The 16,335-nt window shown below is 44.3% G+C and overlaps 1 protein-coding gene across 1 annotated transcript in view; it reads left to right on the forward strand.

Annotated features, from left to right (window-relative positions):
• The window catches only part of CLMP (CXADR like cell adhesion molecule), a 100,223-nt gene extending 85,961 nt beyond the window's left edge, over window positions 1-14,262 (forward strand). The window contains 6 exon segments of the mRNA XM_086678826.1: window positions 7,341-7,542; window positions 8,537-8,704; window positions 9,168-9,290; window positions 10,294-10,435; window positions 11,014-11,261; window positions 11,264-14,262. Coding sequence (XP_086534952.1) covers window positions 7,341-7,542; window positions 8,537-8,704; window positions 9,168-9,290; window positions 10,294-10,435; window positions 11,014-11,261; window positions 11,264-11,313 — 933 coding nt within the window. The 3' untranslated portion in view covers window positions 11,314-14,262.
• The last annotated feature ends 2,073 nt before the right edge of the window (window positions 14,263-16,335 follow it).

Consider the following 16,335-nt stretch of genomic DNA (forward strand, 5'->3'; position numbering starts at 1 on the left):
GTTGATTTTTGAGAGAGAGAAAGCGTGAATGAGGGAGGGGCAGAGAGGAAGACAGAAGGAATCCCAAGCGGGCTCCGCACTGTCAGCACAGAGCCCGACAATGGGGTTCCATCCCACAAACCTCAAGATCATGACCGGAGCCAAAATCAAGAGTCGGACGCTTAACCAACTGAGCCACCCAGGCGCCCTCCCCCCCCAAACCCCGTGGTATTTTAGTGAGTTTTAACCTTTGTGTTTAGATACCCACCATTTGGATAGCCTCCTTATGCCTTCTTTTCTTAATCTGTAGATTCGTGCCCTCCAGGATCTTATCCAGTCTCATGGCCTTAAATACTATCCACAAGCTTAGAATCCCCAAATGTATATCTCCAGGACTACGCCCCCCCCCCCCCCAAATATCTGACTCATTTTTATGCAACTGCTTACTTACTCTATGCCTCCTCTGGGAGTCTAACAAGTATCTGAAACCAAACTCCCGATTCCCCTCACTGTGCACACTCTGACCCCAAACCTCCTCTCCCTGGCTTTCTTCTCTTGGTTAGTAGCTGTTCTCTATTTTCAGAGGCTCATGCCAAACACCTGAGCGTGGTCCTGGATTCCTCTCTTTTTCTCATACCACAAATATACATTTAAATAAGGTGGTCACGGGACGCCTGGGTGGCTAAGTCCGTTAAGCATCTAACTTCAGCTCAGGTCAAGATCTCGCCCCGAGTCGGGCTCCATGCTGACAGCTCGGAGCCTGGAGCCTGCTTCGGATTCTGTGTGTGTCTCTCTCTCTGCCCCTCCCCCGCTCATGCTCTGTCCCTCTCTGTCTCAAAAATAAAATAAACATTAAAAAAATGCTTAAAGAAGGGTGTTGGTTTATTGGGAGATCCAGTTGGTTTCATCTTCAAAGTACACTTTGAATCTGATCACTTCTTGTCTCTTCCACTGTTACCACCATAGAGGCTGTGCATCTATTGCCTGGATCTTTACTAGAATAACCTCTTGACTGGTTTTCCCATTTCCACTCTTGGCCTCCTACAGCCTATTCTCAAAATAAATCATATCATGATGCTATTCTGCTCAAGATCCTATAATAGCCCCCCACTTCCACAAAATGAAAGCAATCATCATCTTTATAATGGACCAGAGCCCCGCCCCCGCAGGATCTGGTCCCACTGCCTGACTTCGTCGTTTACAATTCCCCTGGCTTACTCCAGTTACCTGACCTCTCTGCTGGTCCTCAAGTATGTCAAGGCACTCTTCTGCCTTAGGGTCTCTGCACTGGCTTTTTCCTCCACTTAGAACTCTCTTTCTCCTAGAAAGCTCCAAGGTTAGTTCCACATCTCAAGTATTGACTGTCCTGTCTCCTTCCAATAAGGTCTGCTTTGACCACCTTATTCAATTTGCAGAGTTGAACTGTGAAGCCACCTGCTGACAGAGGAGGCTGTCGGGGAGTAGGGGCAGGGCAGAGGGGAGCAGTCTTCAAGGAATCTAACCCTTCGAGGCTCCCCCCCTACCCCAATAGGAACACTTGCCTCCACCTCCCACATACAGGGTCCCTCCCAGACATCATCTTCATGCTTAGACTCCATATTTTCTGGAGATGAATTAGGGTCTAATTTTCCTCACGTATTAATTTCCGCAGAAGTAGAAATTAACTCGTGGAATGCCCATAGCGATTTCCCTGTTTCCTACCCATCGCATAGCTGTGGTTCCTGTTTGTAGAAATGCAAATTAAATATGTCTGAAGGATTCTATGAATCTTAGTCCAATTCTCATTTGAACCTGTTGCAAAATCTTTCTGGTTCCATCATTTATTAGTGAGTGCAATAAAATCTTTGACATGGGCCTATTTCTATGTATATGAGGGTCATAATTTTCCCCTTATTTTTAATATTTATTTTGGGGAGAGAGAGAGACAGAGTGTGAGCAGGGGTGGTGGAGGGGCAGAGAGAGGGAGACACAGAGCTGGAAGCGGGCTCCAGCCCGACACGGAGTTGGAACTCACGAACTGCGAGATCATGACCTGAGCCAAAGGCCAGACACTTAACCAACTGAGCCACCCAGGTGCCCTTTACCCTTTTCTTTTCTAAGTTGTCTTTTAAAACTGCAGGAGAGGGAAAAGAATATCTTTTCCCCTTTCTCTTCCTAGGATCTCCAGCTGAGGCACTATAAATTGGACTGACAAAAGATTTTTGTTGGTTTGTTGTCTCTCTTTAAAAAGTGTAAAATTTTTTACTGAGATGCAATTGACACATACCCTTATATTTCAGATGTACAACCCTTATATTTCAAGGGACAGATTAACAGGAAACTGACAAACAAGTTTGTAACTTCTGTGTACCATTTATGTAGCATGCAGCGAATACCCACAGATGAGTAACCTCAAGTGGTGGCTAGAATTCGGCTGTCTGCCTAACTTAGTGGGGGAAAGGGAAGAGGAGGGAGGGCAGTTAGGGAAAAGCAAATGACTTCTGAGGAAAAGAAATGGGCCCTCAGAAGAACAGATGGGAGATCTGCTAGTCTGTGACCTTGTCTGTCCGGGTGGGGGGTGTGGTACCAGATTTCTGGTCTCCTCGAAGAGATTAGAGTTGCTCTCAGGAGGGGATTTAGGACAAATTCTTTTGAGAGGCTCTGCTTTTAGGTCTGATAAGGAACTTCAGGAACTCAAACGCCTTCAGCATTTGAAATGAATTCTTAGGCACGTGAAAGTGGCGTATTTTGGCACGTCCTGGTCCTCAACACGTTCATAGAACAATTTTCTCTGAATTGGTATCCTCTCTAGCACAGGGCCAAGCACAGAGTCTGTTTTCAGGGACTGTGTATTCACGAAAGGACTGCCGAGTTGCAAAACAGCCTAGCCAAAGACCATTCAGGGCAACAGACACATAAAACCTGAATGCCCTCAACGCTCTCCTGGACGACACCCAGCCTTACAGGAAGGGGATCCAGCAACCTATGAGACCAAAGTCTTTCACGATTTCTCCTCACATAAAAATGCTGCAAAACAAAACAAAACACAAAAAAAACGCTATGGGTGAGAGCAAAGAGAAGAGACCATTAATCTGAGTGTCATTAACAGGGAATGTGTCACGCGAAGTTAACGTTGATTTTGGATTTAAGAGAATGATTGGGAATTCTTTATGTGGAGAGATGGAGAAAAGGGAGTTTGTGTGTGGGAAAATGCAGTGGGCAAAGGCATGGAGTACAAAGAAAGCATAACCTGTATTAATGGAAGGGAGATGATGTTACCTGATAGTATGCAGGTAGGGGAGGTGGCCAATAGGAGCTGAGATTGGGAAGGTAAAGCAGAGGTCACTGTGAGGACTCTAGACTGAATCTGGTCATCATTCAGAGGTGGCCGGGAGCCACTGAAGGCTTTTGAGCTGGAAAAGAGCCCCTGTGAGTTTTACGTTGGTATTAACTTGGCATCCAATTTACAATGTTACAGGCTGCAGAGGGCAGAAATACAGACACAGCCACGCAGCTGGAAATATGAAACTGGGGCCCCAAACTGTGTTGGCACAGAGAGATGAGAATGATCACAACAGTAGTGCTGGTTGAAACGAGTGGGTGGAATTGAATACTAAACATGTCTTAAGTCTATTTGTTTTTTATTTTTATTTTAGAGAGAGAGAGAGAGAGAGAGAGACAGTGCGTGAGTGGGGGGGAGGCGTAAAGAAGACAGAGAGAGAGAGAGAGAGAGAGAGAGAGAGAGAATCCTAAGCACGTTCCACGCTCAGCGTTGGAGCCCAACACAGGGCTCCATCCCATGACCCTGGGATCATGACCTGAGCTGAAATCAAGAGTTGGACGCTCAACCAACCGAACCACCCAGGCACCCCGAAAATGTCTTAAGTTTAGTATCGGTTGCAGGGTCTACCTTTACTTTTCTCTTACTTTCTTCTCCCCAACGTGTCGCCCACAAGAGTGTGAGGTCCTCAGGGTAGGCTCTGGTGTCTTATTCCTGCTTGTTGTCCGGCACCCGACCCTGTACCCTGCCATGCGAACGCAATACATGGTTGCTGATGAAAAAGAGTACGCAGAGAAAGGAGAAAACTCGTTTCTCAGAAAGATGGCGAAGGTAACATGGATGCCACTGAAGGGTTTTGACATAATGGAGAGAGAACGGATGGACGTTTTCTTGGATGGCTTCAAATCTTTTCAGGAAAGCATTTGATGCATTGTAGAGCATCCTGTGATAGAGGACGGGGTTCAGGGCTTGCGCGGAGCGAAACAATTTGAACAGCTGCAGCCAGAAATGTGCCTGGGAGACTCCCCTAGGCCTGCAAGCCTGTTTTTAGTGCCTTCTGTGTATCTGGAATGCTCCCTGCAGCCCGCTTCACCCTGCCTCTGTTATCTCTTATTTCATCTACTTATCTTTCAAAGCCTAACTCGAATGCTTCCAACTTTTCTGGGACATTCTCTCTGATACTATTTCAAGTTAATTAATCCTTTTTCTATGTTTATACTTCTCTCCTTGTTAATCCCATTAGATTTTAAATCACTTGAACACAGGAAGAGGGTTTTAGTCATCTGAATAGCCTCCCCCGGACCTGATGGGAAGCAGTCATTCCAAAAAAATGTTTGCTGGCATTTAAAATCAAACGAATTTAAGAATATGATTGATGAGTAGTAGGAAGGGCAAAGCTGAAGTTATATAGCTTGAAGTCTTGGTGGATCAGTATGGTTTTTGTGACTAACAGGGGTGAGACAAAGGAGGAACAGAACCCAGGAAGGATTCAAGAACTATGGGCTGTGATGCAGGCAGATGAAACTTCACAAAAACTCTTTTTTTTTTTTTTTTTTTTTTTTTTTGCTAGAGAGATCTAAACTTTGGTTTCCCTGCCTTGAAAAACAAAGGCATGATGGCTCACATGTATTTTATGGAAGGAAGGGATGTCATTTTTTTTCCACCCGACTTCCCTTTACCAATTGTCAGTGACACCCCCCACAAAGGAAAGTCAAACAATGAAGTCCTCAGTATTAGACTTGAATTTTAAGCATGGACTCCTACTCTTTAACTCCTCCAAACCCTTTGGCTGGCCTCTAAACTTTTGATTTTTTTTTTTTAACGTTTATTTATTTTTGAGAGAGAGAGTGACCAGGGGTAGGACAGAGAGAAGCGGGGGGGACAGAGGATCCCAAGCAGGCTCCATGCTGACAGCAGAGAGCCCAATGTGGGACTCGAACTCACAAACCGTGAGATCGTGACCTGAGCCGAAATCAAGAGTTGTACACTTAACCGACTGAGCCAACCAGGAACCCCTGGACTCTAAACTTTTGTAAGAACAAAACAGATTGATTTGATAGTGTCGCTTTTCCTCCTTCATTTCCAAACTTTCTAGAAAAGCAGTTAATGAGCAGTGAAATGAATGGAGATGGCCACAGGAAGTGGCTGAGAGATAAGTGGTATACCGGGACAACGAACTGAATGGCCTTAGACGGTGATGTTCAAATCCGAGTTCTGCTACTTGTCTGTGAAATGGAGATCATGAATACACTGTCCCCCTCTTACCCACGTGGGATGTGTTCCAAAACCCCCACTGGATGCCTGAAATCATGAATAACGCCAAATCCTATCTGCACTGTGTTTCTTCCTATACATACATACCTGTGATAACATTTAATTGATAAGTAAGGCAGAGTAAGAAATTAACAATCATTAATAAAATAACTAATAATAAAATGACTTAAAAGTTATACGACCATAGTTTTTCTCTCCCCCTTTCAAAATCTTTTTTTTTTTTTCAACGTTTATTTATTTTTGGGACAGAGAGAGACAGAGCATGAACGGGGGAGGGGCAGAGAGAGAGGGAGACACAGAATCGGAAACAGGTTCCAGGCTCTGAGCCATCAGCCCAGAGCCCGACGCGGGGCTCGAACTCACGGACTGCGAGATCGTGACCTGGCTGAAGTCGGACGCTTAACCGACTGCGCCACCCAGGCGCCCCCCTTTTTTTTTTTTTTTCCAACGTTTATTTATTTTTGGGACAGAGAGAGACAGAGCATGAACGGGGGAGGGGCAGAGAGAGAGGGAGACACAGAATCGGAAACAGGTTTCTCAAAATCTTATTGTACCATAGTCACCCTTCTTCTTGTGATGATGTGAGATGATAGAGTGCCTCTGTGATGAGACGGACAAAGAGAACGACACAGGCGTTGTGATACAGTGTTAGGCTACTATTGGCCTCTGACAATATGTCAGAAGGACAATCATCTGCTTCCAGACCTTGGGTAACTGACACCATGGAAAGTGAAACCACAGATAAGACAGGAGGAGGACTACTTAACTTGCAAAAATCATGTGAGAAATAAGCTAGATGTAAAAGCACCCAGAACAAGGAGTGTTATGTATTTTTTTTAAAAATGTTTTGTTTGTTTATTTTTGAGAGAGAGACACAGCACAAGTGAGGGAGGGGCAGAGAGAGAGAGAGAGAGAGAAAGTGTGTATGTGTGTGTGTGTGTGTGTGTGTGTGTGTGTGGGAGAGGAGCAGAGAGAGAGAGAGACACGCAGAATCCGGAGCAGGCTCCAGGCTCTGAGCCGTCAGCACAGAGCCCAACACGGGGCTCAAACCCACGAACTGCGAGATCATGACCTGAGCCGAGGTCAGACCTTAACTGACTGAGCCACCCAGCTGCCCTGAGTGTTGTGTATTTTGAACAGCTCACAAGCAGTTCGTAGGAAATGCAAAAGTTAGAAAGTCTCCTTCCCGTGCCATTCTGCCAGTTCTCCTCACAGCCAGCTCTTGACGCATTTATTGTGCGTCAGCTTCCTTCCTTGCCTTAGCTGTGTGGTCATGATTACACAAGTAACTCAAGTTTAAAATTCCTTACCTATGAAATGAAATGGTTCTGGGGCACCTGGGTGGCTCAGTCGCTTGAGCGGCCAGCTTCGTCTCAGGTCATATCTCACAGTTCGTGAGTTCGAGCCCCGCGTCGGCCTCTGTGCTGACGGCTCAGAGCCTGGAGCCTGCTTCCGATTCTGGGTCTCCCTCTCTCGCTGCCCCTCCCCCACTCCTGCTCTGTCTCCCTCCGTCTCAGAAAGAAAGAAACCTTAAAAAAAAAAAAAATTAAATTAAATGGTTCTGAGAATTTAGTGAAACAGTTGCTACTCTGTAATTAAAACGTGCACAAATATGAAGTGTTGCTATTTTGGGAAGGAGGAGAAAGGCCTAGAGAAACATATTGTGCTTTTAACTTCATTTAGAACAGAGGTCTTTTGGACCCTTAGAATCAGCCCCAGTCTTGGCTGCATTGTTCCATTAGGAGTGTTCTCATCCCTTATCTTGACATCAGCAAGAGAGGAAGGCTGAGGGCCACATTGCTTGACCCTGCCTTGGTCTGTCCCACAGGTGATCACTTACTCCAGTCATCATGTCTACAGTAACTTGACTGAGGAACAGAAGGGCCGAGTGGCCTTTGCTTCCAATTTCCTGGCAGGAGATGCTTCCCTACAGATTGAGCCTCTGAAGCCCAGTGATGAGGGCCGGTACACCTGCAAGGTGAAGAATTCAGGGCGCTATGTGTGGAGCCACGTCACCTTAAAAGTCTTAGGTAAGACAGCACCAAGGTAAACGCCTATATCTTAGTAATAAGGTCTCTGTGAGGAATAGCCAAATGAATCATGGGGGTATGAAACTTTTCAATACCCTGCATTATGCATGCAGAGATCAGCTAGTCCAGTTTCCGGAAAGAAGTGTGTATGCTCTATAGTTTATGTTCTATATTTTAGACGTAATGAAAGGAGAAAGAAGAATCACAATTTTCCCTGGTAGTGCATTACAAAATTTAAATCTCCTTTGACGTTTAAGTGGTGTTCTTGTATTTAACTTAAATCTCACAGGTACGATTCAACTCCCTTTCTGGTTTCTGACAGCGAGAGCTGCTGAGTTCCATTTAATTGCTTCCGAGTTAACAGACTTCTGTCCCTGTTTCAGTATTAGTAGAATCACACTCAACTTTCCTAAAATTTCTTCTTTATTTTTTTTATTTAAATTTTTTTTTTAATGTTTATTTGAGAGAGAGACAGACAGACAGACCATGAGCAGGGGAGGAGCAGAGAGAGAGGGAGACACAGAATCCAAAACAGGCTCCAGGCTCTGAGCTGTCAGCACAGAGCCCGACGCGAAGCTCGAAGTCAAAAACCGTGAGATCATGACCTGAGCTGAAGCCAGATGCTCAACTGACTGAGCCACCCAGACACCCCTAAAATTTCTAATTAAAGAACAGTGTCCTCTTTGAGAAGTGATGAGGAGGTTTCTGAGGGAGCCTCTGCAAATTACAACAGCACCACTGGAAGCAGCCAGAATTTTGTGTGTGTGTGTGTGTGTGTGTGCGCGCGCGCACGTGCACACACGCACACACAGGGGATGGAGGGGGTGTGTATTTCTGGGGGTGGTGTAAAGCATAGTTAGGTAGCAAAAGGCTACTGAATCCCCACCCAAAAGTTGACCAGATGATGGCCAGCTAGAGAAACAACTCAACAGGACATAGTTCTTCCATGGAGTCTGGTGTGTGGCCATCTTTGAAGCTTCTTTCTTTTTGCCAGTGAGGCCATCAAAGCCCAAGTGTGAGTTGGAAGGAGAGCTGACGGAAGGAAGTGACCTGACTCTGCAGTGTGAGTCAGCCTCTGGCACAAAGCCCATCGTGTATGACTGGCAGCGAGTTCGGGAGAAGGAGGGAGAGGATGAGCATCTCCCTCCCAGGTCCAGGATTGGTAAGTCACCTTCCCATCAGTCTGCTGAGACCACAGAATGGTCCTCTAGCCATGAATCCTAAATCCCGTTTGTCAGCAACTCACCACGTGACCTTGAATGCACGGCCAAATCTCCCTGAGCTCCTACTTTTCATCCGTCAACCGGGACAGGAAAAGAGAAAAATCCATCCTTTCCCTCCTCAAATGGCACCTAAAAGTGGCAGAAGAAATGAGGAAGAAATATACTGCGTAGCCATTGTATCTAAACGATTGTGTTTGGTGTCCCTTACACGTTCACAGTCTTTTGTAACTCTTGGCGGACGCACACGTTAAAAGAATGTTTGCCTTTTCCGTCTTCCAAGAAATCTACCATCTCCTCCTCACCAAATTGTGTTAGAGAATCTTAGGTCAATGATGCACTGAAGCAAACAATACAGAGGCCCTGTCACTCAGGGGATTACAGTCGTTCCTTCTGCTTATGTAGACTACAATAACCCTGGACGCGTTCTGCTGCAGAATCTCACCATGTCCTCCTCTGGGCTCTACCAGTGCACAGCAGGCAACGAGGCCGGGAAGGAAAGCTGTGTGGTGCGAGTGACTGTACAGCGTAAGTATCCAAACAGTTTATTCCTGTGGTCGCGTCATGGTTTGGCGTACAGCACCTTTCATCGCAAGTAAGAGTAAGGTCAAGGCCAAAATCTTTCTTTCCGGGAGGACGTGGTGACCGTGAAAATAAATTCGGTAGTTGCAGTGACCATTCAACTGGTGTAGCTAACTGTATTTACAAACGTGTGAATCTGTCAGCTCCCTAAAGAAATGTGTTAGGTCCAGGAGGGGACCGGAGGGAGATTTCCTCTATAAATGTAAATTTCCCTTATAAAAGGGGAACTTGTGCTTTGTTTTTAGAACTTCTCCTGTGTCTGCTGTTTCTCAAAAATAATCAGATTAAGGGGGCATCTGGCTGGCTCAGTTAGTAGAGAATAGGACTTGACTCTTGATCTCAGGGTTGTGAGTTCAAGCACCACGCTGGGTGTGGAGCCTACTTTAAAAAAATCAGCTTAGGGGCACCTGGGTGGCTCAGTCGGTTAAGTGTCCGACTTTGGCTCAGGTCATGGTCTTGTGGTTGGTGAGTTTGAGCCCCGCGACAGGCTCTGTGCTGAGCCTGGAGCCTGCTTCGGATTCTGTGTCTCCCTCTGCCTCTGCCCCTCCCCCACTTGTTCTCTCTCTCTCTCTCTCTCTCTCAAAAATAAACATTAAGAAAAAAAAATTAGGTTAAAACAGTCCTAATAGCAAAGAGGCATATTTTGGGGTGGCATATTCTGCCACCTTTCAATACCAAGAAGGACAGTCATACATCAAGGGTAAATGGGAAACTCCAAAAGATAGAAAGATCTGGAAATACCCATCCTGTCCAGGACTTATGGGTTTGTTTGTTTGTTTGTTTAAGTAAACTCTACCCCCTATATGGGGCTCAAACTCACGACCCCAAGATCAAGAGTCCTCAAATCAAGAGTAAGCCAGCTAGGCACCCCCAGGGCTTATGTTTTTAAGTTCATGCGTTCCCTAGCTTATGTTTGGTTTTACTTCTGCTTTTGTTTCTGAGAAAATAGATGTACAAAGCATCGGCATGATTGCAGGAGCGGTGACAGGCATGGTGGCTGGAGCCCTGCTGACATTCCTCCTGGTATGGCTGCTAATCCGAAGGAAAGACAAAGAGAGATATGAGGAAGAAGAGAGACCTAATGAAATTCGGTAAACCTCCCTCCAAAATCCCTTGTCCTAGGCTTCCTTTCCAGCTCCGTAGTGACCAGGGAACATAAATGTCCCATTTGCTCTTAACTGTGAATCTGTTAAAAGGATTATTCTGGTAGGCAAGGAGTTCCAGCCTAGGGACAGAAAGTCTGGTTTCCCTTGCCTTTATCGTGAAACGGTCTATCCTCAACTGGTAATTAAAAGATCAACCTTACATTACTTCGGATTCGTGTCCACTTATGAAGGGCCTATAATAAGGAATGAGCATAACTGATGGGCCGTGAAAGGGTTTGCGTAGACAAACCCCAGATCAATCTCAATGGTAAGCGTGTACTCTCCCAGAGTAATAGAGTTGACTTCAGGGCTAACAAAACATCCATTTGCCTAAGTCAACCGCTAAGTCTCAGCGACTGGGGAAGTCCCTCTTCCCCTAAATGGCTGCCTTCCAGTGGTATAATGTGAAGTTTACGGCTTGAGGAATTTATTGGGAAGCCTCAGAAGGAAGCAACCGTAGTGGAAGGTGTATCATAGTCTTGCCGGTGTTAAAGTTTACCTCTGCTGGTTTTTTTCCTCCTCAGAGAAGACGCGGAAGCCCCGAAAGCCCGCCTGGTGAAACCTAGCTCCTCTTCCTCAGGCTCTCGAAGCTCACGCTCTGGTTCTTCCTCCACTCGCTCCACAGCAAATAGTGCCTCACGCAGCCAGCGGACGCTGTCGACAGAAGCAGCACCCCAGCCGGGGCTGGCCACCCATGCATACAGCCTGGTGGGGCCAGCGGGGAGAGGTTCTGAACCAAAGAAAGTCTACCATGCTACCCTGACCAAAGCAGAACCACACCCGGCATGATCCCCAGCCAGAGCAGAGCCTTGCAAACCGTCTGAATTAGAGTGGACTTGACTCCCGTGCTTTCCTAGGAGTCAGGATCTTAGGACTCTTCTAGTCATTGAAGCTCAGTCACCAGCCACACAACCCCCTGGAACCAGACGACCGGTCATTTAAGTAGCGGTGAGCATTGCGTGGAATGGATCGAAATGAGCGCTTTCTTTCTAGGACACTGAACAAGAAAAAGGATGTAAACTGCTCATCTCCAAAAAGGCATCTCGTGGTGCCTTGAGACCAGAGTGGGGAAAAGCAGGGGTCCAACTCCGTGTGTTTGTTGGCCAGGACCTGTGGTGGAAAAAGTTGGGGAAAGGGGAACTGAACACACTTAAAACTTCTCACCGGAAATGTTTTGTATCAGTACTTTGATTCACCATAGTCAAGGGGAAATGAGGTGGTGTTCATAAATTTTCTATGCATTTCTGCAAATCTACTGGATTATTGTGATTATTCAGAGTCAAGGGGAACCCACAGCCTTATATTACACCTAGCTGCACCAGGTACTGGGCATATCACTTCTGAGAAATTTCAAAGACGGAAGTAACGTTTCTTCTGACCTGATTTCATTTACCGTAAGGTTTGGATGTTAATTTCACAAGGCGCTGAACTAGCGGGCGGTGCCAGTTTTCCCACTCTATCCACTACTAATCTCCCTACTTCTAGTGAACAGTAAGAGAACTAAGAGAGGAATCCAAAACGTGTGACCAGGGACTGCAAAAAACTTTCCACCTTAATCATGTTCAGAGGGTCACTGACAGATATCAGAAATCTATACTGGAACAATTGTGGACTTTCCCTCAAGTCTGAGGTCTCTAAGGACTTTCCTGCTGGATATCTCTGGAGCAAGAAAACATTCACTATGTGTCATTTGACAATGTTCTCAGAAGTCTTCTAGAGAAAAAGAGCTTGTTCAGAGATGCTGAAAGATCATGTGACATATCCTTGCATTCTCTTCTGAGAACATATGAAATCAGAATTTCAAGACTGACTATGACTAGAAAGGGAGCTTAGATCGGTTTTCTCTTCATATTCCGTAACATGTCAAGGAGTGGTATAAAGAAGTTTACTATTATACCAAACTTGGAGCTTCCTCCATTTCTTTTCATTTTAGGACAAGGACATGAACCTGGGACTTTTGATAATTCTAAGCCTTAAATTATCAAAAAGATCAAGGATTACCGTTTCCTAATGGCATTGCAAGTACATCATTACCATTCCCTCCTGAGAGGGTGACACAGAATTTCGGTAATTTCCCAGCCTAGCCTCTGAGGAAGTCCAGGTGTGGGCTGGAAGGAAAGGGAATTATATTTAAGGAAGAGCTGCTGAGGATAACTAGTGGGTGGCAGGACAGGGCTGCATTAGTGACTGCTAACATTTGAGCTGTTACCCTCCTGGAAACAACAGAAATGATTCACCAGGATAACCATCAGAAGGGTTGATTCATGGGGGGAAAAAAAAGGTGTGTGAAAAATGAAAAGGAAGTGGCAGCCTCCAATACAAGAACTTGCCTTTTTAATCCTTTTGACTGTTCTGTTAATCAAAACGGACCAACTATTCTGTTAGTCTGATCATGTGGCAAGAATGGGAGACCTGAAACCGCCCTGCAAGGACCCCAGTGCAGATGTCACCAGATCACCGTTGGTATTGCAAAATATTTATTATTAAAAGGGCAGCAGGTTGCAGGGAAGAAAAAAATCATGCGGAATTTGGAGAGGACAGCATGGTTTCTAAAATGGGAATCAGATGCTTAAAGAGAAATGGTGGATCTGAGATTTTGCCCCATTTCTCTGTTTTTTCACGTCTGTGTTTCTCACAATAGAGCCCTCGGATATTGCAAATGCATTTCCTTCTAAGGTTCTTTAAGAAACAGGGGTTGATCCCTGGGTGAAAATTGTAATCTGAGTTTTATCTTCCTCTTAAAAAAAAGGTGGGAAATAGGAGACATTGAGGAAGTAATGTAAAGAATGTCTATTAATTTAAGAAGGCTGGCATATTTGGAATGCTTCTTATACTAACACTGCCTCATTGTAAGATATTAACTCCCTTCCTTACTCTACTTTTTTATTCTTCTGGTAGTGTGATAACATATCACTTCTGCTATGTGATTCTGAGAATTCTTATTCCTACGGTACCTGAGCCAAACAAGTACACTACGGAGGCTGTGGCTGTACCATCACAAGCAATTTGTTCTTATCATTATTTCTACCTTTGAACCTAAGGTTTCCTGCCTATGCCTTTGAAAGCAGGAATCGGTCCCCTTTGCATGATATGGAGATTTAGATTATTTAAGCCTGTTAGTTATTAAAAGACAAATACCAGTTGGATATCCAGATTATTTTGGAAATCTATTCACAGTGGAAATCTACAAAAAAAAAAAAAAATCACAGATAACTACCTAAAATCTGAGAAATTCTAAGGAATTGAAAATTCTGAGGTAAGATGTTCAAGTCTTAGCAATGATAGTGCACTTCTCTTGGAGTCTGGCTTTTGGGTTCAGACATGGCAAATTCTGGGCTTAAGATACAGTTTTGAGACACTACAGGTTTCAAGCCATATTTCCATTAACACTGCAAGTCAAATACATTTGATCCTTTAATGGGAAACAAACAAAATGGTAAAATAACTAAAAGGTAGAAGGAAAAAATGTTTGTGGAAGAAGATAACGATGGAATGGTGTGAATGTTTAGAGAATAACCATTTCAATAAAACATATAAACCAAACAAATTTGGAAAATAATGAAGTTGATGCCCTTGCTGTTACACTGTGTAAAAATATTTTCTGAATGGCTCATGCAAAAAGATGGAGAATTTTGCTTCATTTCTGGTGTTAAACTGTTCATATTTTAACTTCTAAGTTGCCTTGTAATTGAGACTGTATTTGATCACAAAAACCAAATATTTATTACAGATGCATCTGTATCAGCAATTAAAAAATAAATAAGTAAAGGTGATACTGTAGAAGGTGAAGCTCGTATAACCTGCACTGGAAATTTGTTCATTAGCTTGCTGACAAAAGAGGAATGGAAGAACTCAGCCTACATAGGATCTATTATTTATTGATTTCAGTCCCAAATATACCAAGTACTATTTTCTCACAAGGCAAGATGGTAAGCAGTACTGGAGATACCAAGTTATGGCAGAGTGCCTGCTCTAAAAGACTTTACCAAAATAAATAGTGTTTCTTAAGCAAATATTTTATGCCAAGGTCAAGTGCCAACAGAACTCCACACTTGGGGGTTCAAATAAATCTCAAAAGAAGTAAATACAAGAGATTCAAATGAATCCGAAACAAAGTTCACAGAATTAGAGGAGGTGATATACACAGAGCACTTAGAACATGTGACAGGCTCAGATATGTTAAGGGCTCCATTCCCCAGTCAGAAACCCAAGCCCTCAGACTTCTTCACTGCAGTTCCTATGCCCCAAACTTTAATTTTCCATCCTGTATGTGTTTGAAACCTTGTGCATTTAAAGAGGTGGAGACAGGACAGTCATCTTATTGACCTTTAAATCCACAAACTCTGAATCATTCTATGTAATAAGAGCATAGTTCAAGTACTACAATGTACTTTTGAATGACTGGAAACTGGTTATCTACTCTACTTTAATCACTGCTGTTAGGTGGTTTGGCCCTTGTTCCATTTTCCAATGGTTCAGTAGTTAAAATGTGGGTAGTTCAGAGGTTAGTTAAAAACTGTGATATGTAGGGCATAGTTCAGAGACTGTCCTTGATAGGTTGAGTGGGAGAAGACAGTAGATACCAAAGAAAATTGAAAGGAGCCTCCCACAGCACACATCTTCCACTTTCTGGAGTTGAAGTTATAGGTGTTTCTAGAAAGAAAATTACACTGTAGTGTAACTAAAAAACAGACCAGGGGCACCTGGGTGGCTCAGTCCATTAAGCCTCCGACTTCGGCTCAGCTCACCATCTTGCGGTTTGTGAGTTCGAGCCCCTCCTCAGGCTCTGTGCTGACGGCTCAGAGCCTGGAGCCTGTTTCAGATTCTGTGTCTCCTTCTCTCTCTGCCCCTCCCCACTCACGCTCCGTCTCTAAATAATAAATAAACATTAAAAAAATAAAAAAACAAAACAAACACAGACCAAAGATTCTGGAATCAAAAGAGCTAAGTTCCATTTGAGCTCAGCTAGCTGTTAATCCTTCCACAAGTAACATCTCTGAACCTCATTTTTCTCCTCATACCGGATGTACATCTCAGAAAACTGTTTTGATGATTGAATGATATAACAAATGAAAGCACTTTATATGCTGCGAAAACACCATATAAAATTAGTATTTTGGGAGGTGGGAAGAAATTAAGTATATACCTCCATGTACTCAAGCCAACATTGCCCCGGAAAAAGCAAATGTGAAAAGAAAATGTCTCCTTCGTATGTTTGAATCCGTCTGTAGGCTTTACTGGCTTTGACAAGGACAAGGTGTCCTCACTCTTGTGACACCCTTTCTGGAGGCACTGTCTGGAAGGTCTTTCTAATTCCGGCCACACCACTGTGTCAGATAGTGTGAAAAAAATCTTTTCATCTATCTGCCCCTTTATCTATCAAATAAGAGTATCAGCTGCCCTGCCTGTTTGAAAGAACACACTGGAAAACATTTCCAGGTACTGAGAAAGGCTCTTAGAATGACAAGGCCTAAATACCTGCCACCATGCACCACAATTTAATTCTAAGTAGTACTGTTTCGTGGAGTCGATTAGTAATGTTTTCAAGATGCCTCTGAACGATCTGTCGCTTAGTTTTTTATAAGTCAAGGCAGGAAAGACATTACATCATGTTACTGAAAATAAAAGCAGCTCCGAGAGTCTAAATCAAGGACACGGGGCTACCGGAACCCAGGTTCCTAATGCCTGATTCTCCTCCACGGAAAAATCTGGCTAAGCTTTTCTTTTTCACAAATAACTGCGAGGTGCGGGACTTGGGCAAATGCAGAGGCAGAGCCGAGACGCCAAACCTGTTCTTGGCGGGAGGTGGGGAGTGGCGGAGTTGTCTGGGGTCGGGGAAGCGGCTT

The sequence above is a fragment of the Puma concolor genome, chromosome D1 (genome assembly GCF_028749965.1).
Source record: "Puma concolor isolate L17-30 chromosome D1, mPumCon1.1.hap2, whole genome shotgun sequence".
In the NCBI taxonomy this organism is placed as follows: domain Eukaryota; kingdom Metazoa; phylum Chordata; class Mammalia; order Carnivora; family Felidae; genus Puma; species Puma concolor.